Source organism: Xyrauchen texanus, chromosome 21 (assembly GCF_025860055.1).
Source record: "Xyrauchen texanus isolate HMW12.3.18 chromosome 21, RBS_HiC_50CHRs, whole genome shotgun sequence".
Classification (NCBI taxonomy): domain Eukaryota; kingdom Metazoa; phylum Chordata; class Actinopteri; order Cypriniformes; family Catostomidae; genus Xyrauchen; species Xyrauchen texanus.
The window spans coordinates 3,602,407-3,629,303 of NC_068296.1; the positions used below are offsets into that span (position 1 = coordinate 3,602,407).

A 26,897-nucleotide genomic window follows, 5' to 3' on the forward strand; every position below is an offset into this window, starting at 1 on the left:
GTTTCTGTTACGGCGATTTAATCATTTCCATTATTGTGTAACATGGGCACTGAAATGAAAATGGTTTCTGTGGGAAATTAGTGATTGATTGATGTAGGTAAGAGGAAGAGATGAGATGACTGACCTGGGGAATAGAGAGAAAGAAAGAGAGAAAGTAAGAGTAGATTAATGACTGGAGTCTCTCTGTCATACTGAGAGTTTTCACTCCATTTGTCTTCTCTTGCCAGGCCGCTCAACAACAGCAAACAGGTCTGGCACAGCAGCTTAAAGATTGAACGCAGTCAAATCAATTACACACCGGATCAGAGAAATGCACTCCTTTTTTTCCAAACACTCAGTACAAATGAAGACTCTTGGAATCATTCACCGCTTATGAATGAAACGCTCTTCAGGGTCTTTCCATCAGGAGCATGTAATAAGTGGTCACTGGAAATGGGAGGGGCTCAGTGGGATCATTACAAATGTTGTCCATCATTTGTCAAATAAAAAACAAGAAAAACACAACTTAAACCATGCGCGTGTACTTTTTGCGGTTTCACTCTCTAGTTAAGTATGAGAACCACTGACACTGTTAAGTGCACTAAACTGAACTGAATCATTACACGTTACTGTGAAGAGTTAGTGCACACATCCCAACCTCTTAGGGAGCGGGTTAAGTTGAAATGTGTGTTGTAACCACTTCACACCTTCACACCAAATCTTCATTACGCATAAATGTATTGTGCCAATGTCAGTCGCTGTACAGCAATTTGGGATTAAAGTATTGATGTTGGACAAAGTGATTTTTAGGGAGTTGTGCGCACTTCATTGACACAACTTTCTCACTACAAACCCTCTACCTTAGGTCTAATGGCCTTTTTATTAATTTTTCACAGCTCATTATCTCATCAAATTGTAATTAAGCACTAGATTAGCTGCACTGGACTGTTAGGACTTTTGTAAGTCTGCAGGAAATATTTTTTGTGAACCATTGTTTTCCTTTGTTTAGAAAAAAGATTGATCACTGTTGTGCATTATATAAGCCAAGCTATTACATGCACTCAAGGTACAGTACATACTTTTCCTGTGGAAAAATTAATACAAAACATACTTTATTATTAATAATAATAATAACATAATAGATATAAAATTAAAATAAAATAGGTAGGTAGGGTCAGTAGGTAGGTAAGTAGGGTCAGTATGGTCGGTAGGTTGATAGGTATGTTGGTAGATGGGTAGGTAGAAATGTAGCTAGGTAGGTTGGGTCGGAAGGTAGGTAGGGTCAGTAGGTAGGGTTGGAAGATAGGTAGGGTCAGTAGGTAGGTAGGTAGGTAAAAATGTAGCTAGGTAGGTAGGGTCAGTAAGTAGGTAGAGTCAGTAGATAGGTAGGTAGAGGTGGTAGGTTGGTAGGTAGGTAGATGGGTAGGTAGGGTCAGAAGGTAGGGTCTGTAGGTAGGTAGGTAGGGTCGGTAGGTAGGGTCGGTAGGTAGGAAGGTAGGTAGGGTCGGTAGGTAGGGTAGGTATGTAGGGTCGGTTGGTAGGGTAGGGTCGGTAGGTAGGTAGGTAGGGTCGGTTGGTAGGGTCAGTCGGTCGGTAGGGTAGGGTAGGGTAGGTAGGGTTGGTAGATTCGGTAGGTATGTAGGTAGGGTCTGTAGGTAGGTAGGTAGATGGGTAGGTAGGGTCTGTAGGTAGGTAGATGGGTAGTTAGGGTCTGTAGGTAGGTAGATGGGTAGTTAGGGTCTGTAGGTAGGTAGATGGGTAGTTAGGGTCTGTAGGTAGGTAGGTAGGATTGGTAGGTAGGTTTGGGTAGAGTCGGTAGGTAGAGGTGGTAGGTCGGTAGGTAGATGGGTAGGTAGGGTGTGTAGGTAGGTAGGGTTGGTAGGTAGGTAGGGTAGAGTCGGTAGGTAGGTGGGTAGGTAGAGGTGGTAGGTAGGTCGGTCGGTCGGTCGGTCGGTCGGTCGGTCGGTAGGTAGGTAGGATCTGTAGGTTGGTAGGTAGATGGGTAGGGTCGGTAGGTAGGTAGGAAGGAAGGAAGGAAATTACAAATAGAACCAAGTGGACTAAGGGTTCAAATAAATTCCCTCACAGTCCGCAATTTGTGTCCAAGCCTCAACAGTTTTGCTCTTTGCTCCCTGGAGTTTGCCACATGACCTCTCATGCACAACAATATGATGGAAAGTCTTAGTCCAAATACTGACCAGTGGTAAGATAGGTGTGTCTTACCACTGGTGAATGGTTTTCTTGGCTGCTGTGAGTGCAGCAAGGAGTTTGCGGTGTGTGACCGAGAGCTTCAACAAGAATCGTCGTTTAGTAAGAACAAAGAAGGTTATGCCATAATTTTGTGGCCCAGAGCATCTAAAAGAAATGAGGCTACACTGGACCAAAATAGAGAGATAACAGGGCAGTCCAAGGACATATGCATCACCGTGTCAATAGTCCTATTGTTACATAAGTGACAACAGGGATCACGTGACAGACGAGTATCCAATTGCAAATCTCTCTCCCAAATCGTAAATGTAGAGATGTTCTCTGTTACCTGAAAAGCACATTGCTTATATAGAAATGATGCCACCCCCTTACCCACAGCCAGATATTTGACCAAGGGGTGAGAAACTAGAGGTACACCCAAAGGAATTTTGCATGCCTGAAATTCAGAGCAGATCTGCATCACGTCATTGACCATAGTACCATATTATTGCCACAGTACTTTTTTTGTTTTTTGTTTTTGTTAGAGGCATATGAAGTACATTTTCTTTTGGTTACGTGTTTACTTGTGTACTATTAACCTGGATACTGTAATATGATGTGCAACACTAATTGTTTCATGAGAATTATTCTGGTGCCTGAGTTACTAATTGGCTTTACTTGGATTTTGTTATGCAATAATTCATAACAGTTCCACAGCCAATGCCCATGTGTCTTAACTGATGCCCGACCGTATACTGAAGTTATCTGATGTAGGCGTGACTGCTCTTCAGGAGGACATGCCGTTTCATTCTCATTAACCCGAGGCGCTAACGACACAGAATCATCTGTAATTGATCTAATTGATTTTCCACTGTTAATTCGATTCTTGTCACTCCTAATACATCAGTGATGAAGACCCTCGGGGTACCAGAGACTGAATCGGTAAAGGAGAAGAATGATATTATAATAGTTCATGATGACACAGATGACATAGTGACACAGTCGTCATATACCAGTTTTGTGGTAATTATTCTACTATCAACACAGATGGCAGATCACAAGGACTTCATTTCATTGTAATTGTTAGATTTGGTAGTTTTTGTTATTAAAAATGGATTCTGTTGTAGAATAAATAACATTATGTATGTTTCCGTGGATCAATTGGTAAATTCAGAAAGCTTGCAATGCCAAGATCATGGCTTTGATTCCCAGCCAGCACATATGCTAGACTGGGGCTAGTTGTCATAAGGGATTTATTTCAGTAACGATAATATTTGTACTCAAAAGCCCTATTGCACAAATGTGTGTTTTCTCCAGCAGGAGTTTGGCATGGTGGTTTCAAACCCCTCATGAATTCTATAAAAATAAAATGTTTGTTTATTTGAACTGTTTCCAGACGGATATACCACAGTCATTTTTTACTTTAAGACCCATAATAAATATGATTATTATTATTAGTACTATTATTATTATTCAAAGTCATTTGGATAATTTTTCTTGTGCTTAAAGTAATAAATGTCTACAAGAAATAACTGTCCAGAAAGGTTAAAATAAATAAATAAACACATTTATAGAATTCACAAATTGTTTCTAATTTAAGAGGGCTTTAAGCTAATTGTTTGTCACCACCATTCAAAACCATAGAATAATTTTTGTGAATTCTACTCTCCAAAGTAAATTTTTACTTATCATATTTGTGTTTACATTTAATAATTCTGCATTTTAATCGTGCGACCTTCATCAGGCATTGTTTACAAACCAGGGGTGAAACCCATCCAAATGTAAAATACAAAGCAGCCAATGAGAATCTGTTTCGACAAATAATGGCCAATGACATACAGAAAAAAGAAAGTGACAACCTAACCTCAACACCATAAGACAATTAACAGATCTAAGAGTATTATTAGCCTCCTAGTGGACATTCAAAACAAAATTCCTGCCAGTAGAACTTAGTGAAATTTAAGATGGCATTTATTTGATTAATATAAAACAGAAATGTAATGTCTCTCTTTGGCGTAAGCCCCGTCTGCCGGTCTGAAGAAGTTGTACTCGGAACCGTCATATCCTGCCGGAGATAGGAGGCAGGGGTGAGGAGAATACCCCCGTGCAGGACGGGACTCAACAGGTGGTGGTGGGGTGGTGGAGGTTGCCGTGTTAGCACACTGAAACCGCAATGTGATAGATTGTGAGCAGACTTATAAAGCAACGGCTTACATGTGATTGGCTGGGAATTACCCCACTAATGGTGCGATGATGTACAGCTGCTAGTCTTCCCACTTGAACTACGCTGCGCTTGCATTTAGTGTAAATGTATACATGCTTGTGTATATAAAAAATACAGTCAAAATATCAGCATTACAACATAGCATTAAACCCGTTTGGAGAGTAAATCCAAAACACCTCACGTCTCTGTAGAATAAGGTCAAAATCACCACCTCTAAGTGGCACCTTCACCCTCTCAACACCAATAAAATGTACCCCAACTGTATAATTAATATCCTTTCATCTAATTGAACTTTTATGCTCACTAATATGTCGTCTGAGTTGTCTAGATGTTTTTCCCACATACTCAAGTCCACAAGGGCAACGAATCGAATAAATCACATGTGTTGAGGTACAAGTGATGACACTAGAGATAGGAAATCGTTTCCCAGTGCAGGAATGACAAAAATGATTGGCTTTGAATGTATTGTTACACTGTGCACAACTGCCACATTTATAATTGCCATTGGGAATCGGGCTCAGTACGATCTGATTACAGGTAGGCTACTGAGCATGAACTAGAGTCTCTCAGATTCCCAGCGCTTTTGAACACAAATATAGGGGGATGCTGAAAAGTGTCAGCTAAGTCAGGATTGGATGATAGTAAATGCCAATGTTTTTTTTTAATGGTCCTGATATGACTCGATAGAGGGGAATGAGTAGTGGTAACAGAAACCTTTTTCTCTTGTTTCTAATAATTCATTGCTTTTTTTTAAGCACCACATTGTACGCATAATAAATCCACAGCTGCGGATAACCGCGTTGAGAAAATCGTTTTGGCATTATCTCCGCATTCTCTATAAAATAACTATTAAAGTGACACAGTCGCCTCTTTAAAGGTGTGGGGTGAAAACGTGATGCAAGGAGGAGTGAGTTTCTGTCAGTCCCCTGAGTATACTTGAAAAGGTACATAATATACAGTTTTTTGTTCTTTATATAACAGATTGTATTAGATTTGCACTACGTGTGTGTATGTGGGTATGTATGAAGGTGAGTGTATGTACGTATATGTATAATTATTTATTTTGTGTTCTTTTCTGTTTTTAATTGCCTATGTCTTGCTGCTGTTTTTGGTATTGTTTGTATTGTTGTTGACTCGAAGCTTCTGTCACCAAGACAAATTCCTTGTATGTGTAAGCATACTTGGCAATAAAGCTGATTCTGATTCTGATTCTGATACAGAGTGTATTAATAGACTAATGGTGTTGAGAATAGGTTGTCACTTTCTTTTTTCTGTATATCATTGGCCATGATTTGTCATAACAGTTTCTCATTGGCTGCTTTGTATTTTAAATGTGGATGCATTTCACCCCTGGTTTGTAAACAATGCCTGATGAAGGTCACATGACCGAAATGTTGCATTAATAAATTCATACACAGATTGCAAGCAACAGCAGTGTGTGGGATTCATTCCTTTGGTTATACTCTTATAAAATTGTATGCACTGCTGCCAAACGATTGGCTGATTAGATAATCGCATGGATGATTGTTGGTGGCAGATGGGCTGGTTTGTGTATTTCTGGTATTTTCACACACAACAGTCTCTAGAATTTTACTCCGAATGATGCCAAAAACTAAAAACATCCCGTGAGCGGCAGTTCTGTGGACGGAAGCATCTTGTAGATGAGAGAGGTCAACAGAGAATGGTCAGACTGGTTTGAACTGACAAAGTCTACAGTAACTCAGATAACCACTCTGTACAATTGTGGTGAGAAGAACATCATCTCAGTGCTATTCTGAGATGTGGGTTGGTGCTGTTTTGGCAGCACGAGGGGGACCTACACGATATTAGGCAGGTGGATTTAATGTTGTGGCTGATCGTTGTGTGTGTGTTGGCGGGGGGTTGATCGGGTTTACAGGCGGGTAACTGCAGCTCACATGACTAAGGAAGAACAGATTTGACCCTGCTGTTAGCGCTGATGATAGCTATCTCCATGCATCCAGACAGATGGAGTGAGTGTGTGTGTGTGTGTGTGTGTGTGTGTTTGGGGGTTAGTGCAGGGAAAAGACCACCATCGAGATCTCTCTCTTGTGAGCACTCTATCACTGATGGGCTGCACGGTAAGGCATTGATGGTTAACATTGTCTTTTTTGGCATCTGTGCCTTTTAAAAGGATCTCTTTTGTCTCGGCTGCATTTTGAGTTTGACAGACAGTGCGAGAGAAAGAGTGGAAGGCCCTTAAACATCTGTCTTTTAATGTAATAGCATAAGAAGCTGTATGTAAGCATTTGCTTCAGTCTCCTAATGCAGTTCAACAGGCTACTCTGGAGCCGGACAGAAGGACATTGTCTCTGGACTCTCACAGCCTCAGCTTTTAACCTGATTGCCTCACTGCTGGATGGGGCAGTGGCGGGGTCAGGGAGAGTAGTATTGTGGTAGTCTGGTGGGGAACGTCCCAGGTATACCCCATCATGGTGCTGGAGTCTGACCTTACTTTCCTACTCTCTCTTATGCCTAGTGATTACATCATCGAGGAGAAGAACGCTGCACTACAGAAGAAAGACAATGAGGGATTTGGCTTCGTCTTACGAGGAGCGAAAGGTAAGATGAAATGTCTTACACTCTACAAAATATTACGTGGCCTCCGTTTGATGCAGTTACAGTCAAATGTTTTCATAGTCATGACAACAAAGCTGTAATATTGGATATAACTCTACACAGAAAAGGCTAGTTAGCAATTTTATGACAGTAAAAATAATGCTAGAACATATAATGTCTATGTCTGGTGGCTATACTTTTGAAGCAATGTGTATTTTAACATTTATTCACTTCCATTGTCAAGTCAAGTAGATTTTTATTGTCATTCCCAGAAAGGTTGTTACTCCAGGACCATGGTGCATCACAGAACAGTACGCAAGACTACATAAAGTGCAATACACAACAGAGTGCAGGACAATAAATTCACAGAACAGAACAATAGATACATTGGACTATAAATACGCAGGGTAATAAATACACCTTAAATGGGCTGTTGACTGTAAACTATGTTGTAGTGTAGCAGCAATAACTATGTAGCATAATTATATGTATTTGTATATTTAAGTATAGCATAAATGATGTATTCCATAATAATAAGTGACTGATGCAGCTTTGTAAAGTGCAGGTGTGCAATGTTTTTGAGTCATACTGGGTTAGCTGTTTGACTAGGCCAGGTGAGCATTGGGAGGCAGCAGGGTGTTGAGTAATCTGACTGCCTTAGGAAAGAAACTGTTGCAGAGTCTGCTGGTGGTGGCACGGATGCTCCTATACCTTCTGCCACAGTCAGAGACTGTGCAGTTCCCGTACCACATGGTGAGACAGCTGGTCAGGACACTCTATCGTCCCTCTGTAGAAGCTGGTGAGGATAGGGGGGGGGAGTTTGGCTCTCTTCAGCCTCCACAGGATGTCTTGTGAGCCTTCTTGGCAGGCAGGTGGTGTTGAGAGTCCAGGAGAGGTCCTCCGTCATATACATAGCTAGAAACTTGGAGCTTTTGACTCTCTCCACAGTTGTTCCGTTGATGTGCATTGGTGAGTGTTATGCTTGGGTCCTCCTGAAGTCAACAATCATCTCTTTAGTCTTATCAACATTAAGAGATAGATTGTTGTCTCTGCACCATTCTACAAGCTGGTTCACCTCCACTCATTGTGGCTGATGAGGCCCACAACTGTAGTGTCATCAGCAAAGCTTTGCAGCACAGTCATGAGTCAGCAAGGTAAACAGCAGTGGACTGAGCACACAGCCCTGGGGAGCGCCGGTGTTCAGTGTGGTGGTGCTGGAAGTGATGTTGCCGATCCTGATGGACTGGGGTCTCCCAGTCAGAATGTCCAGAATCCAGTTGCAGAGGGAGGTGGTCAGACTCAGCAGGTTCAGCTTTGTTATCAGTTGTTGTGGGATGATTGTGATGAATGCTGAACTGAAGTCTATGAACAGCATCCTTGCATAGTTTTCCTTTTTGTCCAGATGAGTCAGAGAAAGGTGGATGGTAGCAGATATGGCGTCCTCTGAGCGGTTGGCATACTTAAATTGGTCCAGTGAGGTGGGAAGACTGCTCTTTATGTGTTTCATAACTTGCTGCTCGAAGCACTTCATGATGATAGGTGTGAGTGCAACAAGCTGGTAGTCAATCGGGCAGGACACAGATGATTTCTTCGGCACAGGGATGATGGTGGTCATCTTGAAGCACACAGGGACAACTTCTTGGCTCAGGGAAATGTTGAAGATGTCTGTGAGGACATATGCAAGATGATCAGCACATTACCTGAGCACCTGGCCAGATATGTTGTCAGGACCTGCACTTTTCCTTGGGTTAACTCTGGACAGTTCCTGACATCTACTGCAGACTTCTCCACTGGCATGTTGTTCTGTGCCTCGATGCGCAGAAATCGTTCAGTGCTTCTAGGAGCGAGGCATCACCATCACAGACAAGTGGTGTAGCTTTGTAGTCTGTGATGGCCTGAATGCCTTGCCACATGTGCTTTGTGTCCTAGGTGTTTAGGAAGTGACCGTGGATTCTTTTTGCGTAATTGCGCTTTGTCTCTTTGATAGCCCAAGATAGATACTGTGCAGAGGGCTACCTTGTCGTCAGACTTTGAAGTTAGTGTCCCGGATTTTCCGCAGTGAGCGCACGTCAGCAGTCATCCACGGTTTCTGGTTTGCACGTGTGGTGATGGTCTTGAAGGAAGTTGCATCATCTATGCACTTGCTGATGTAGCCAGTCACTGATGGCGTGTATTCCTCCAAGCCTGTGGTGTTGTGGTATGTAGCAGCCTCTCTGAACATATTCCAGTCTGTGTGTTCAAAACAGTCCTGAAGTGCTCAGATGGCTCCCTCAGACCAGGTTCTCACCTGTTTCAGAACTGGTTTGGCACGTTTCAGGAGTGGACTGTATGATGGGATTAGCATATCAGAGATATGATCCGAGCAGCCGAGGTAGGGTTGGGGTGCAGCACGTTTGACAGCACTGATTTCAGATTTGCATGGTTAAAGTCCCTGACAATGAAAAATCCATCAGCGTACTCTGTCTGTAAGTTACTGATAGCCCCGTAGAGTTCACTTAGCACTTCCCTTGCATTAGCGCCATGTGGATGGACACCGCGACAATGAGCATGGTGGTAAACTCTCTGGGCAGGCAGTATGGCCGGCAATTCACAGTCATGAATTCCGCCAGCGACGAACATTAGCTTGAGACCACAATAGCATTTCTGCACCATTCGTTGTTTGTGTAAACACACTGACTCAGTGCTGCTATCCTGTCAGCATGATGTGCGGTTAGCTTGGCTAGCTGAATGGCTGCATCTGGAGTGCTTTCGTTGAGCCATGTTTCCGTAAAAACGAGAACACAGCAGTTCCTGACTTCACGTGGGGTAGTTAGCTGTACTTTAGTACCTCACTGTAATGGTAATGTTTGCATATTTTTAAATAAAGGAGAGTTGAGTCAAAATAGTTTTTGTGGAAATCAGCATTATGCCACAAATGCTGTTAATTGAGCTTAACTTGTATTCAGTGCTGGGCAGATCATATATAAATTGTAATCCGGTACTGATTGCAAATGACCAAAATTGCAAATATAGCTGCATGCAACAATTACTGGGGCCTGGTCCCTAATTACAGAGTAATCGCGCTAACTGCATGTAAGGAAGTATGATTGGGCATCACTGATTACAACTGTATGAAAAGTGGTATAAAAACATAAATATTATTGCTTATATTGCAATACAATTCATTCCAAAATGTTACCAATAGGTGGCGGTGTCCCCACATTTATATGGGAAGGTCAGGCTGTGGTCATTATGTTACACACAAAGCTCCATGGAAGTACAGCAAAGCTTCAAATGCTTTTTGGCGACTTGCCATCAAATTTGTTGGCACACTAATTGAGAACCGTTTTGTCTCGTTTTTTTTTAAAGTACATTTTCATTTAAATTCAAAATGGTGGACAGGAAGTAAGGCTGACCTTGGAAATTTAGCGTTTTCAGCATGACCAAAAGAATAAAAAGAGAGCAGTGACAGGACAAAGTAATCAATCGTTATAAGTATTTTTAAAGATTTCATTATAACTGTTGACCACTAGGTGGCGCTGGTCCAAAATCTTATAGGTACCTTCAGGACATAGTGCCGATTATTCATGGCATTATTTGACCGAATATTGAACCAAATGGCATCACCAAGTTTTATTAGATTTCAAACTCCATTCAGATAAATGCAACTTATCAACAAAAAGTACATTTATCTTAATTATTATTTTCTAGTGAAATCATAAAGTAAGCAAGAGTTTCAAAGTTATTACAGTACTTACAGTAATAACACGTGTGAACCAGTGACCCTGATTATGTAACATATATAGCAATGACTCAACAGTATTGTATTAGACATGTTGAGCAGGGATTGTGTGTGTGTGTGTGTGTATGTGCCCTCTCGGGTGGCACCATCCTGGGTTAGAGTTATGAGTCCTTAACGCCATCTGTTACCCACATGGTGCATAAATATCCCTCTTATGAATATTGTGTTCTGCTTGTTTCTCTCTCGCACATTCTTGCTTGCTTATTTTCTTTCTCAACATGTCAATCTGCTTTTAAGTATTTTAGAAAAGGAACAGAACAGACAGCATCCTTTAAACCTATGGAAAGGCTTATTTAAAGGTGAAGTTTGCCATTTTTATGCATAACACTGCTACAATACTAATATGACTTTCTGTTTACAAATAGCGGAGACGCCGATTGAAGAGTTTACACCCACACCTGCCTTTCCCGCTCTGCAGTATCTGGAGTCTGTGGACGTAGAGGGCGTGGCCTGGAGGGCGGGGCTAAGGACTGGCGACTTCCTTATTGAGGTATGGAATGGATGTCTGCTGACATCACATAAAAGTGTTTGTAAAATTTTCTATGAAGCCCATATTTATTATGCATTGTAAAGGTATTATACTGCATTCATAATGTCTGATAATACACCTTATAATAAGTTATACAACAGTTATAATACATTATTACACTTCCTCTAATACTTTAGAGTATAATGCATTATAACACAAGCAACATCCAATTTTAACGCTGCAGAAGTTAATAAAATGTATCATATAAGTGCTGTCATGCAAAAGCAACATAGTGTAAACTGTCAAAAGGCTTTAGGTGTAACATGCATACATCATAACACCCAAGACTACATGGCTACATGTGTGATCAACATTGCATATTTAAAGTTTCTAATATATTTTAACCTTGTTTTTTGTAATATCTCAAAATGTACATTGAATGCATGTTATTTTGTATTACATACATGTGTAGTGTATTGTATATAACTTCCAGCATGACTTGTAATGTTTTATAACCACTTAAAAATATCTTGTGGATGTTTATAAGAATCGCTGTTATCATTTTACTTAAAGCACCTATTATATATATATATATATATAAAATACATCATAACTTCTGCAAATAAAATTGGATGTTGCTTGTGTTATAATGCAATATACTCTAAAGTGTAACTATGAACAGGTGAGTATTATAATTAGGACTGTCAATCGATTACAATTTTAAATCTAATTAATTACATGATGTCCCGATTAATTAATTGCAATTAATCACATAGAAAAATATTTGCTGAGAAAGCCCTTCATATAACAATTCAATATATAATGATGAAATAATGATACATAGTTATCTTTAAATATTTAAAAATGATATGTTATATTATATATATATATATATATATATATATATATATATATATATATATATATATATATAATATTCAGATTATTCAAATGCATTACTTTTTTGTGGCAGAAGAGTTCATCATTAATAAGACAATATAAAAAGCAGCTTTAGAATACAATGTATTGTTTACTACCATATTATTGATCATAAGTCAATCATTGACACACAGTTCACAGCAATCCATTACACAAGTGAATCTGTCAATCAGTTGAAGATTTATTATGAGGGCTTGTTTAAGAGCCCGTCAATTTCAAAAAGCATCAGACATGCTTGTGTAGCGTCGTGTGCGTTTCGTCATAAACATAAAATGTTTAGGTCACTGTGTCAAGATAAATATAGTTTAATACTTAGAACAAATCTTGAGATCTCTTAGTTCGGATTTGCACTCCAAGTGTTTGAACGCAAGAATGTAACGCATGTCTGTGTTCTGCTGCTGAAGTGTTTCTTCACTGTTTAAACTGTGTGTTGCTCACACAGCTGAAATCTCACTTACTGCCCTCTGCAGTAAACAGGTGGTACTACAAGTTTGCATTTCTCAGGAATCTTCCTTATTACGGTCCGGGGGCATTGCGATTAATTGCGTTTATTGTTTTAACACGTTATTTTTAATACAATTAATCTCACTGAATTAACGCGCTAAATCGACAGCCCTAATTATAATGTATTATAATTGTGGTTACAATCATTTATGAAACGTTATAACATAGTAAGTTCTATTATGAGACATTACTAATGCATTATACATACAGTATGGGCTTCATCAAAAGTGTTACCAAGTTTTTTAGCCATATAACTTTTCCTTTTCCTCATTCCTTTCTCTGTCATCTATTTGTGTTTTTCATGTTTATTTAAACTCATTTTAAGCTCAATCGACAGCATTTGTGATGGGAAACAATATCAAATCACTTTGGCACTCATCCATTTACACAAGTGCAACATAGCAGTCATGACAGTGACGAGACGTATACCAGTTACAATATACAATATATTTACACAACACATTTTACAAATGTACACATAATTACACAACACAATAATAATATACAATGTACAGTAAACAATACACACAATACAGAATACACAGTATAGTATATATTAAATATACAGTAGGTTGTTTGTGCTGTATTGACATTCAGGCTGTTGGTTGATAGGCAGCTGCCAGTGTGTTGTTAAGAGAGAATATAATTTATGAGTCCATTGTAAGATTAATAAAGTCTGTGCTGATGTATATTGATCGTGAGAGATCAAGAGGTCAAAGGTCTGATTGCTTGGGGGAAGAAGCTGTCATGAAGTCGGCTGGTGCGGGTCCTGATGCTACGATACCGCGAATACCGTGGTGGTTCGTTCCAAACTTCCTCAGCCATCTCATGAAGAAGAGGCGCTTGTGAGCCTTCACAACGGCCTCAGTGTGGAAGGACCATGTGAGATCCTCAGTGATGTGGACACCGAGGAACTTGAAGCTGCTGACTCTCTCCACCGGTGCTCCATTAATGATGATGGGGCTGTGTTCTCTGTCTTTCCTCCTGAAGTCCACTGCAAGCTCCTTGGTCTTATTGACATTGAGGGAGAGGTTGTGCTCCTGACACCAGTGTGTCAGAGTGTGCACCTCCTCTCCAACCCATCCCTCATTTATTTAAAAAATAAATTTAAAAAAGCACATAGCATTTTAGTCGCTTAAAATAGAAGTGAATGGGACCAGTTCATAAATATTAAAATACACATCATTTCAAATGTTTAGCCATGAATTGAAACCGACAATAAAAGTAACTGCTACGTAAAGACCTTTAAGAGGGTCTAAATTGCTCATGAATGGATTGAGGGGCTGGTAACAGTGTTAGTTTGTTTGTAATTGGTCTCTCAGGTAAACGGAGTAAATGTGGTAAAGGTGGGACACAAGCAGGTTGTGTCACTCATCCGGCATGGAGGAAACAGCCTCCTGATGAAGGTGGTGTCGGTCACACGCAAGCCAGAGTCTGAGGAGTCGGTCAGGAAGAAGGGTAAGATCTCTTTCAATATGTGCAATTATAAATCATATATTGTGTTATATAACCCTGCTGAAACAACTAGGTCATACCAACTCGGGTGGTCTAGCTGAATTTGCTGACTGATCGTTTTGTGTGTTTATCGTGGGCAGGGCTACTGGAGTCACACAGAAGTGCTCTTAAAGGCACGGGTTGCTAGGGAACGAGTCTTTGATGCTCTGTACTGTATGTGTTCAGACAGTGAGAGGTTTGTCTCTGCCGGGTGAATCTAGACTGAAACATGAGTAAAGTAGTAGTGAGAAATGTAACCATGAGAAGAACAGTGGAATTAAACGTGCAAGTATAATGACTGTAGTCATTGGAAACAGTAATGATCGTATTTGTCAGAGGAGAACGTAAATGACAGGGTTGTTCGTCATGAGAAACTGTGATTACAAAGCAGACTGAAGAGCCAAAGTGTTTCTTGTGCATTTGGTCTTACACACACAAAAGTCTTGAGATATCTACAGCTAAACCACCAAACACAAAGAGTAAGTCTTATTTGGTGGAATAAATTAATAGGAACTTAATTAATCTAGATATGTTTATATGCTTACAGTATAGTGTCCTAATATCTATAGCCCAATATTTGTAGCTTTGGTGCTGCTGGCTGAAGTTTTGAGATGGTCCCTTAACACACTCCCCACAGTTTTAGCACAATCTGAGGACTTTTCAGACATTTACATTTATGCATTTGGCAGACGCTTTTATCCAAAGTGACTTACAGAGCACTTATTACAGGGACAATCCCCCCAGAGCAACCTGGAGTTAAGTGCCTTGCTCAAGGACACAATGGTGGTGGCTGTGTGGATCGAACCAGCAACATTCTGATTACCAGATTACCAGTTATATGCTTTAGACCACTACACCACCACCACTCCAGACGGATTAATGATCTTGAACGATTCCGCGGTGATGCCATCGGACCAGCTTAAATACAGAACGAATCACATCCTGCATTGATTATGAAGGGGATGATCCCATATTTTACATGATGGGTGGCAAACCTACTTAGGACCGCCGCTCTGAAATGATGATGTCCAGAGATTGGATTTCATTCATACTAGCACTGCAATGCATGGAGCTAGCGCATGCAAAACGTTGTTTACGTAAAACTGGAGATGTTAAAGGTGATGTGAGTGATTTTTTTCATGGAAAACTATGCAAAACATTTTCCCACTACATTAATGATATTAATGAAATAATATCTGACAGCTGTACAGTGCTGTTCTTTTGCTCGTTTTTTGTCTCAAAATTATCTTTGGAGGACGGGGTTTTGGAATGAGGGTGCATGGCTAATTCAATGGCTGAGTCAGGTGAAAGCTTTAGAATGCTAAAATCGTTTACAGCACCTTAAACACGATTTGACATTAGAGGTCACTGTTGCCCCAGCATTTGCAAATGTCAGAATTCTTCTCACACAAGGGGACTGTCCAGTGAAGGATCATGTCCTTGATTTTCTCGAACTGGTGAATTTAGTGCACTATGATGACCACTCTCTGGTGATTTATTTTTGGGTCAGTCTGAATAGTGCAGTAAAGGAACTGATGCCTCCGGCGGATCCCCACTGGACACTCTGTGAGTATGTGGAGAAGGCTCTAGAACTTTGCGGTTCCCCTTAGACAGTAGGTTATGGCGGGAGCCCCGGGCCAAAATCTTGCTCCAAGCCTTCCACGGCTCCTTGCTCCAAGCCTTCCACGGCTCCTTGCTCCAAGCCTTCCACGGCTCCTTGCTCCAAGCCTTCCACGGCTTCTTCCTCCAAGCCTTCCATGGCTCCTTCCTCCAAGCCTGCCATAGTTAACGAGCCAGCGCCCATGCCTGCCACGGTTAACGAGCCAGCGGCCATGACTGCCACGGTTATCGAGCCAGCGCCCATTCCTTCCACAGTTAGCGAGCCTTGCCTGTCCCAGAGCCAGTGCCTGTAGCCTCACCCCTTGAGCCATTTTCTATAACCTTGCCGGTCCAAGAACTAGTGCCTGTAGCCAGCTCTCACGGAGCTAATAGCCCTAGAATGGATTCCCGCCCATATGGCCATCCCAAGTACCCTTCCTTCTCTGCTGGTTCCGTCCAGCCCTCTACTCCGCTTGTTCCATCCACTGTTATGGACTTGCTGGTTCTGTCCAGCACCCTAGCCCTTCCTTCCTCTGTTGGTTCCGTCCAGCACCCTAGCCCTTTCTCCTCTGCTGGCTCCACCCAGGACATTGGCTCCACCTCCTTCTGATCAGCTGGTTCCTTCCATCACCCCCGTGGACTTCCCAGACAAGGGAATCTGTCGACCCTCCAACTACACCTTGGCCATCCGAGCCCTGGATTCCGCCTTAGCCCTCCAATCCCTTGGCGTCACCTCAGCTCTGCATCCCCTCATCTCCGCCTTGGTCCTCCAGACTATCGGCGTCACCTGGGTTCCACGTCTCCAGCTCTACCTTGGTCCGTCGGTCACCTGACTTCGACCTCCACTGGAGACCTCCATCCCTCCGGCTCCACCTTGTCCTCAGTCCCACCGGCTTCGCCTCAGTCCTCCAAGACTTCAGCTGCTCTCTGGGCAGTAAGATCCCCAGTTCTGCCACTCAACCCTCTCACAGCTCCACATTCCATGTATCTGCCTCCCTTGGCTCTGTCCCTCAAGCTTTCCATGGCTGTGCCTCCCTTAGCTCCGCCCCTCGAGTCTTCCATGGCTCCGCCTCCCATGGCCTCGTCTCCCAGGCCTCCTGACTCTACCACTGTCCTATGGTCACCTCCCTAGCTTCCTGATCATCCCCAGACTCCTCCCTGGCCACAGGAGTATCTGCCAATCCCTCCTGGACTCCATAATCTTCTTCCTGGATCTTCCCCATTACTTGTTTCCTCCACATTTAGGGGGTAGGGTATGTAATAGTCACTGTTGTTTTAAGGATGCTTATTTTGAAATAGTTTTTGTCTTGTCATTAGTTTCTCCCAAACTAAATTTCCCAGGATGCATGGCCCTCATCACAGCCATCTGTTCCCCTTCTCCTTCACCTGTTCTAAATTCCCTCATCAGCACCTTTTTGTATATATTACCCTCTAGTTTTTTCCATGATTGTCAGTTCTTGATCGTTGTTGTATGGTTAATGTACAAACGACTGTCATCATTTTCTATGTCCTCTCGTCTTCTTTTGATTGTGGATTAAATGATCACCGCATTTAGATCCTGCTCTCTCTAGCCTCATCACTACAAAACGTGACAGAACCCTAACCATAGGCACAGTCACAATCTGCAGAACTGCACATTTTTATAGTGAATTCTGGGAAATGGATTTAAAAATTGTTGAATGCATTGTTGAGGAATGCAGTTTCGTTTAGAGATGCTAAAATACAGGACAAATAAAAAATAAATATCAGGATTTCATTCAGAACACAATTTTGTTCTCTTAAAGATTACGTATTAAAGGGGACGGTTGGCAGCCCTATTCCCAACACTACATATGAGAGAGAGGACAGTTCACGTGAACGTATTTGATGACCACTAGAGACAATTTAGACAGAGACGGCGCACTTGTATTAAAATGAATGGCAAAATTGGAACAACCAATATGGTGGATGTATTAAAGGAAGTCCTGCTTTACATGTAAAAGAGCCATCTTGAAACTTAGCATTTTAAGTGTGATCTGAGCAAAAGAAGAACAGTTTATGATCCCATTGTTGTCAGATTTTACTGCTGATTGTAATCTTAACCAACCGTTCTAGAGATTCTGGTCTTACCCCATTCAAGTGGATACAAACGAAAAAGAAATTCACGCTGCTTGTATCCAAAGAAAATAGCTGCCCGGGAGTTTTTCAAAGATGGCGGCCAAGTGGGCTGACTTGCCTTGAAAAGAACTATGTTGCTGCTTTGACTCCATCGCTAACATTTGTAATACAGTGTGACAAATGTAGCATTTTGTGACTACAGTGCTACTCGCTGGGAAATGTAGCTTGTTGATGGAAAAGCTAAACTATTGTGAAACTATTTTAACTACTGTTACACTATTGAAGTTACGAGCATTGCAACTTTTAGTTACACCATAACATTTGAAATGTGTAAAATGTATTAAATGAAGCTGGGAATACTGCACTCTCATTGTTAGCTGGAAGCAAAATCAATTAGACATAATTTTCATAAACAGCATTAATCTGATTGGTTGATAGGAATGTTGATCCATGAACATGTGCCATGTGCTACTTGGCAAAACAATGGCAACCTGCAACGTTATTGCACAGTTGTGTAAATGTGTGCATGCAAACTATCACACACTTTTGACTAATCTGCAAGTATTGATGGAGAGTATCTGTTGTTACTTTAGTGGCCATATCCTCCCCCACACAAAATAACACAAACACACACATACAGACTCACTCTCGCACATTCAGTAGATTCTCACAGTTGAAATGCACAAACCCAGGCCTTGCTCCTGCAGAGTTGCCATGGTTACTACAATGCATGTTTGAAGTAAGCCTTGCATTGGTGCCTTGGTATTTCTCTTCGCTATCTCTCTCTCTCTCTCCATCTCCACTTCGGTTGGCAAGGTTGTTAGCTGAAGGAGTGAGGAGTTTTCGTTACTGAGCAGACAACAGAAGCCTCTGATCTCCTGGAAAACCTCTCGTTTTTTCCCCTTCTCTGCTTTGTTGAGTCTGGCTAAGCAGTTCTTGGATTTGTAGCTTTCTTATGGATTATGCAAAAGTTCCTGTCTGAGAGACAAAGAGAAAGCTCTGCCAACACCCCCTATAGAAAAGGAAGGGTTGTAAGAGGAGAAATGTGAAGGATTTTGGGGGACTCTAAAAAAAACACGATTATTCTACCATTGAAAGGCCACCAACGAAGGAAGTTTGTTTGTGGTTTCACAGGCGCCCAGGAGATGTCTGATAGCTGTGTGATCTGTAGAAAGAAAGAGAGAGAGTTTAATCGTAGTGTGGCAGCGTTGTGTGTAGAGATCTGTGGATGAAGATGGGGAAAAAGCGCTGGCAGCTGCCAGTGGGCAGCCGTCGTGAAGGCTCCCACCCCATCTTCTCATCTACTCCATGCCTTTCCTCCACAGCTCCCCCTCCTCCGAAGAGAGCGCCCAGCACCACCCTCACACTGAGGTCTAAGAGCATGACCGCTGAGCTTGAGGAGCTGGGTAAGATGCCCTCAAACAAACACACATCTACACCAGGGCTGGGTGATATATATGTTGAATATTTCAATGAATCGTGTCTTAGTGCAAATATTTGTTAATTTTTCAACTTTGGGAAATTTCATGTTTTCATTTTTTTTATTTAAACTTTTCTTTTTGTTATATGAAGGTGACATTAAACCAGGCCTTCATCTTTTATTTTTGGTACTTTTCAAATGTCTTTTATGTATAGATTTGACTGTTTTAGCCTTCAGACCCTGACACAGACTCAGTTAAACATGTTTAAAACCCTCTAAACAAAAAGTGAAATAAACATAAACCATTTAAATATTTATTGTGTAAAAAAAATATATTATTTTTCAAAAATTACGACTGTCCCACAGTTTTGGTGTCATTTCCACCGCAATAAACAATTTTGCCCTAAAAAGTCAGTGTACTTGTTAACCAAGTCAACAAAACATGGAGCCCCTAATGACAGGGCGGGAATTGTTTTTCTGAAATAGTTTTGCGTTCCCTTGGTTGTACTCCAGTTACCATATCTTAACCTTGATATTCATAGTGAAACCATAGTAGCCTACTTATACAGGGGGGAAGAACTATGGAAATAAAAATCATAATTTTGTGGTTATTTTGATTTCTACCGTGATTAATCTATAGTATAACAATGGTTATAATATTGATGCAGTAGCCTATACTGTATTAAAATCACGGTTTCCATGAAAAAACATGGTTACTTAACTCACTTTTCATAGTTACTACAATATTACTATAGTAAAATCATGGTTTCTGTCAAAAATAATAAATAAATAAATACAAATTAAAAAAGGTTTGCCTACAATAATCGTACAACATTAGGGCTGTCTATTTAACGCATTAATTCAGTGCGATTAATTTTATAAAATATAACGCGTACTCAATTAATCGCAATGCTCCCGGACCATAATAAGGAAGATTCCTGAGAAATACTTGTAGTACCACCTGTTTAATCCAGAGGGCAGTAAGTGAAACTTCAGCTGTGTGAGCAACACACAGTTTATACAGTGAAGAAACACTTCAGCAGAACAACACAAACATGCGTTACATTCTTGCATTCAAAACACTTGATGGAGCTCAAATCCGAACTAAGAGATCTCAAGAGTTGTTCTAAGTATTAAACTATATTTCCTCGTGGTCGCTATAATGTGGTTCTCGCTCTCGGTGGTGAGTTGTGCATGGATGCCGTGGAGAATAGCGTGAAGCCTCCACATGTGCTACGTCTCCGCGCTAACGTGCTAAACAAGCCACGTGTTAAGATGCGCGGATTGATGGTCTCAGACGCGGAGGCAGCTGAGATTCCTCCTCCGCCAACCGGATTGAGGCGAGTCACTACACCACCACGAGGACTTAGAGCGCATTGAGAAAAGGGGAGAACATTCCCCCCAAAAAAATATTTTCCATCAGCGTCTTTTACGGCACAGAATTCTACACAATACCGAATTTGAGATGTGCAGAAATGATTTTCATGGCTTCATGAAAAAATGACATAAATCTCCTGTGATGCATGTACACACACTGTAGACATTGTCAGTACACAAATATAAAAAGGGGGGAAGAAAGACAAACTAGTTTGTGAATACAGGCACTGGTTAAAGTGCCCGAAGTTGAAGAATTTTCTTTTTACATTTTGAATCTGTTTGTTGAAATGATGGTTCCTCTGATTTTTAAATGTATTGAATATTGTCAAAAGGCTGAAAATATTGAGATATAATTATTTGATCTATGTTGGCCTGTCCTAATGCATGCACACATGGATGCAGGGGCGTAGCAGTCATTTTAAAAGTGTGGGGGGGGACACCGCTGACAGTAGGTGTCTTGCACAGACCCAACACTTACAGTGCAATATTAATATATTACAGTATATATTAATGATATAAGTATTATATATATGTATTATTTACTTTTAATATTTGTAGAATTTTAAAGAGTCAAGTATTGCAAAATAATTGACAAATTTCACAAAATTAGCTGCAAAAATAAAGGGCATCTTGTGGAGCACAAACTGGTCCTGAATAAATAATTTCATAAATTACAATAATGACAATTGTGCATGTGCACAATTGTATTTTTTGCTCTGTGCATTGTGGGATTTAAATGTATTCAAGTGGTTCAAGTGTTTTGACTACGTTCACCAAAATCCATTTAATGATTCAGTGACCATTTCTGGTGATGCCAGAAGGTGTTGACAAATGAGTGTCTTGTGTGAAACGAGTTAGTCACTGAATCAACGATCAAAAGAACATTTTAGTCCTTTAAAATATGTGTTTACAGACCTACAAAGAGACTTTATTAGAGGTTTTAAGCATTCGAAGAACAAAGCAATTCTATAATTTCCCTACAGTTCGACTGCACTCCAACATAGAGGTAAAAAACAGGAGTTGATTTTAAAAATTAGCTTTACATATTTAACACCGATCTAGTAATCTGCTTAAATTGGCAAGAGGAACCGATCAAACTATTACCTCACAAACGTCATGTAAAAAGCACAACTTAATGAAGACTCGTGCGCTGATGTAATCTCCACTTACAATGTGTGCTTAAAAGAAGGATTGTCCTTTGTTGTTTTTCTGCAGTGCATTTCACATAATGCTGCCAATCATGAACGATATGCCGATAAATAACTCTCATTTGTGTGTTCCTCATCTCTAGATTATTCATTTTAGATCAACATCAATGCCGATAAAAATACAGAAATAAATGAGCATTGCTGAAAGCTACTTTGTAGAAATGACCGGAGCTGCATTGATTAGACTGTCTGACTGACAGCCTATTACGTAAGGGTTGTTTAGGCTCATGATACTCACCTGTGATTGGCTGGATGGTCTCTCAATGAGCCCAAAGTAACAAAACGTGAATAATACTGTATACAAATCCAACATTTGGACTCGGCGTGAGTTTAGCTTGGAAAAGTGCGGGGGACAAAAAGCGCCTTTTTAAAGAGTGCAGGGGACAAGTGGCTGCTACGCCCTTGCATGGATGCAACCTTCCCTCTCTGCCTCTCTTTATTTCTCTCTCTTGTTTATGTATTAACTGTGTCATCTCCACCCTTCTGCCATTTGTGCTGGTCAAAACATCAGCTGTCTCTCTCTCTCTCTCTCTCTCTGTGCTTTGAGTTTACTGAGTTTATTACAAACACACTCGCGCACACACGTTTACACACTGCAAAACGTATCAACAGACATTTGCTGCTGTGAGACTTTAATGGAGAAGTGTTCTGTACATTTATTTCATGCACAGCCTCTGCCAGGAGGAGAAGAGGAGGTATGTTCATAGAAACCGACTATATCAATGCATATATCCTACATGTATTGACGCAGCATCTCACACCTTGCTCATGCTAGAGTTGAATGTGCTTTCATTGTATTGTAATACACCTTTTGCCAGGAGCATTGATGCATTGTGACATACCATTGAGGAAATAATGTAATATGCCATTAAACATTTTATATTTACATTGTCATTTTTGCATTTCACTGCTGCTTATCTGATTAGATGCACATATTACAACCAGCTGAGTATTGCTTTTGTGTTTATGTTTTGATCTTGGTTTTCTATGTGTGTTTGTTGACAGAAAGGCTAGATGAGATTTTGGCCTCTCAGGAGTCAGTACTGAGACCAAAGTTGCAGGCAGACTACAGAGTAGCCACAGTGAAGCAACGTCCTACCAGCCGCCGGATTTCACCAGCAGAAATTAGTGTAAGATACACACACACACGCGCACACACACACACAAATACAAGGTGAATTTAGGCCATTTTGGACACTTTTAACAAGTCATGCCAATGAGTGCATTTACATGCACAACAATATCATCAAAAATGAGCTAATTCATAAAACCCATCGATGCAAGTAAAACATATTGTTTTTCTCCAGTTTTGGCCTCAAAGCGTAAGCACATTAAATTAGCCGTCATTCATTTATACACGTTAAATTAGCCGTCATTCATTTATACACATAAAATTAGCCTCCGGAATGCAGGGGTAATGCAAAAAAATCTACTGTAGATGTGCCAGTTGGGATTGGTAAAAACAACCTGTTTAAGAAGCTTACATGACCTTACATGTTGTTGTGTTATAAGGCATAATAGGTTTAAGATCATTCATGTAACTACTCTGGATGTCAGAAGGCCATCCAAGCGCATTGAATGCCAAAAAGTGGTCCAATTTATCTGAATTCACCCTATAAATAATAGATACATCTACACTTTATGATTGCTCAAATCTTTGAGCTGTAATATCATGTAAAACCATGTGTCTATTAAGCTGTAAAATTTCCAAGTGAATGTACAGTAAAGCATTTTACAATAACAATAGTCATCCAACAGCAATGTACTGTATTGATAAAATGGCAACATATCCTTTCTGGATATTTTTGGCACTAATGTGTGTGTTTGTGTGTTTTTGTGCAGACTCTATTTGAGCGGCAAGGTCTGGCTCTTCATGGTGCTCTTCACCCAGCATTAGAAAAAGCCCACATGCAGCTGCCAAAAAGCATGGCCAGAACCAAATCTTTTGGTAATCCTTTGAGAATATTTTACACATTCACTCTATACCTAAATTAAACTTTCAATTTGACCCAGCAACAAAGTCTCCTTTCTTCCTACTGGTCTACTCCTTGATCATCAAATCTGAATGCATTGCAATTCATTATATTCTTCACTATCATTATTTTCATTATCTGAGCCGTGCCAAACCAAAAATATGTTTTTATAGATATATCTGTCTGTCTGTACAGGAGCGACTGAAGAGGATCGACTGTCTGCCCTTGCAGCGGAGCACAGGTTTCCGCGGAGCTCCTCCATGACAGACACACTGAGAGATAGTCATAATATTCCTCCACCTCCCCAAACTGCTCCCCCACCTCCCCCGTCGTTTTACTATCTCGATACGGTCCCTCCTCCATCCTTCTGCCCGCCACCTCCACCTGGCCGAGTTCACGACCCCAGCCGGTCCAGTTTTAAGCCAGACTCCGAGCCCAGACTGCATGCCTTGCCGCAGACCATGTCTGCGGAGCTGTTTGAGCCTCCTCGTCATGCCGCCCACATGGAGCGGCAGAAGAAAGCTCGCTCCATGATTATCCTTCAGGACTCCACCCACCTCCCTGTGGAGCCAACGGACATCCCGCGGCCAGGTCCCATATCGACTCCACCCGAAAGGATCAAGCGGAAAGGTAGAGTCATTGATAACCCCTATGCCAATGTGGGCCAGTTCAGCGTGGGTCTGTTCACGCCAACTCCAAGCAAGCCACAGCGAAGGAAGAGCCCGCTTGTAAAGCAACTGCAGGTGGAAGATGCTCAGGAGAGAGCCTCGCTAGCACTGGCATCCTTCCATGCCAGAGAACACTCTCCCTCTGGGCGTCTAGCAGCACACCACACCAGCAGGGCTGATTTCTACCAGCAGCAGCAGCAGCTGTTGAAGGTGCGCAGTCAAGCTCAGGCTGAGGGATTGTTTCAAGGTAAAGGACCCTTTGCTGCCGCCATTGCTGATGCTGTGAAGGACCGCGAACGTCGTCTGGAGGAGAGGCGGAAATCCACAGTCTTCCTATCAGTGGGCACCATGGAGGGCAGTTCAGCTCCTCCCCCTGAGGCCCCCTTACTCACTCCATCACGGTCTGTTGACGAACGATTGCTCACCCGTGAGCTTGGCCAGTTGCCACCTCCTGCCTTGGCATTGCGTCCCTCCCCTGGGGGCACCACATTTATTCACCCACTGACAGGCAAGCCCCTGGACCCCAACTCTCCACTGGCACTTGCGCTGGCCGCAAGGGAACGGGCATTAACTTCCCAGAGTCAGTCTCCTTCCAGCAGCCCTGAGCCCAAAATTAAGCAAGAAGCTGCTGGAGGGGTGCTCTACATGGTTACCCAGACCAAAGAGACTGAGCGCTCAGAGGGCGAGGGGGGCTTCACCTCGCCCCCCTTTTCCCCTGGAATGAAAAAGATTTATGAAACCTCCACCCCCACCAGCAAGATTCAGTGGGGAAGCCCCATATCCACCAGAAAAGTGTTGGAGACAAGGACAGAAAGGAAAGAGGACAGGAAAATTGAGGACAAGAAGAGTATGATCATAAGCATCATGGACACGTCTCAGCAGAAAACTGCTGGGCTTATCATGGTCCATGCCACGAGTAATGGTCAGGCCGTGGGGGCTAGCCCAGAGCATAGTGCCCCATCTCCTAAAGCGGCATTGTCAGAGAGCCCAAGACCTATGTTGGCTGAAATAAAGCGTGCTAAGTCCCCTGGTCCTGATGCACCTTCAATATCCACCCCACCTCCAACTTCAACTACAACCACCCAGCCACCTCCCTACCCTTCCTCAAAAACCCTGACTCAGGGTAGTTCTGAGGAGGACATGGAACCCTACACAGTCACCTTACCACCTGCCATGCTCTCTTCCAGTGATGAGGAGACACGAGAGGAGCTCCGCAAAATCGGCGTGGTTCCTCCACCGGATGAATTTGCCAATGGCCTTCTTGCAAAGGCACTTGAAAAGGCAGTACCTCCTGCTCCATCGTTGACGCAGACGACCCCTTTTGTCACGGCCCCGCCTACTCCCCCTGCCCCTCCAGCGGCAGCTGCCACAGCAGCACAGGTCCCTGCTAGCAGTGGCCTGCAAGCAGCCTCAGGGAAGCCGTCTGAGTCCCACTTGGGCCCAGAGTCTGCTGCTGACTCTGGGGTGGAAGAGGTCGATACTCGTAGCTCCAGCGATCACCACCTGGAGACAACAAGCACCATCTCCACTGTCTCCAGTATGTCCACACTGTCCTCGGAGAGCGGCGAGCCTATGGACACCTACACCACCCACGCAGATGGCCAGACGTTCATTCTTGATAAGCCGCCAGTGCCTCCAAAGCCAAAGCTCAAGTCCCAGCTCAGCAAGGGCCCGGTGACGTTCAGGGACCCTCTACTCAAGCAGTCCTCTGATAGTGAACTGCTCTCACAGCAGCACGCGGCCGTTCTGGCGGCTGCTGCGGGAGCCTCAGGCCCGGCCAGACCCCGCTACCTCTTCCAGAGACGCTCAAAGTTGTGGGGGGACCCCGTGGAACCCCGTCCGCTTGCAGGGGCAGAGGAAGGCAAGCCCACTGTGATCAGCGAGCTCAGCTCACGGCTGCAGCAGCTCAACAAGGACACTCACTCGCTTGGTGAAGAGCCGCTTGGAGCTTCACTCGACCCTGGAAGGAAATCACCCGTGGTCGGTGCAAGGTAAGGGGTGAAATCTTCAGGCATAGCTGAGCTACTACAACATTTCCCAAAGAATTGTTTAATACCATATTTCACCAATATAATCTATCCAATAATACTGGATATAACTTTACACCGATAAGCGATATTATCACACTTAAGTCATGTGAACATGTACAATATGTAACAAAAGAAAAATGTGTGGTAATCAACATTATTCCACACATGCTGTCGATTGTGTTTAATTTGTATTAAACCTAGAACATTCCTTCAAGAGAATGCAGACAATTACCTGTTCCACAAACACACATTTAATGTTAAAGATCTGCAGTCTTGAACTTTTAACATGAACTCTTTCCTTCCCTAAAGACTGTTTAATTGCCCATGGTTTGCCTTTGGTACTATGAGAATTTAATGAACATATATGAGAT

The 26,897-nt window shown here is 42.1% G+C and overlaps 1 protein-coding gene across 1 annotated transcript in view; it reads left to right on the plus strand.

The window, feature by feature from the left end:
* Window positions 1–26,897, plus strand: part of LOC127661222 (SH3 and multiple ankyrin repeat domains protein 3-like) — a 290,952-nt gene that overhangs the window by 252,934 nt on the left and 11,121 nt on the right. The window contains exons 13-20 of the mRNA XM_052151831.1: window positions 6,888–6,970; window positions 11,114–11,238; window positions 13,983–14,118; window positions 19,176–19,256; window positions 22,527–22,550; window positions 22,861–22,985; window positions 23,698–23,803; window positions 24,024–26,487. Coding sequence (XP_052007791.1) covers window positions 6,888–6,970; window positions 11,114–11,238; window positions 13,983–14,118; window positions 19,176–19,256; window positions 22,527–22,550; window positions 22,861–22,985; window positions 23,698–23,803; window positions 24,024–26,487 — 3,144 coding nt within the window. The remainder of the gene's footprint in view (window positions 1–6,887; window positions 6,971–11,113; window positions 11,239–13,982; window positions 14,119–19,175; window positions 19,257–22,526; window positions 22,551–22,860; window positions 22,986–23,697; window positions 23,804–24,023; window positions 26,488–26,897) is intronic.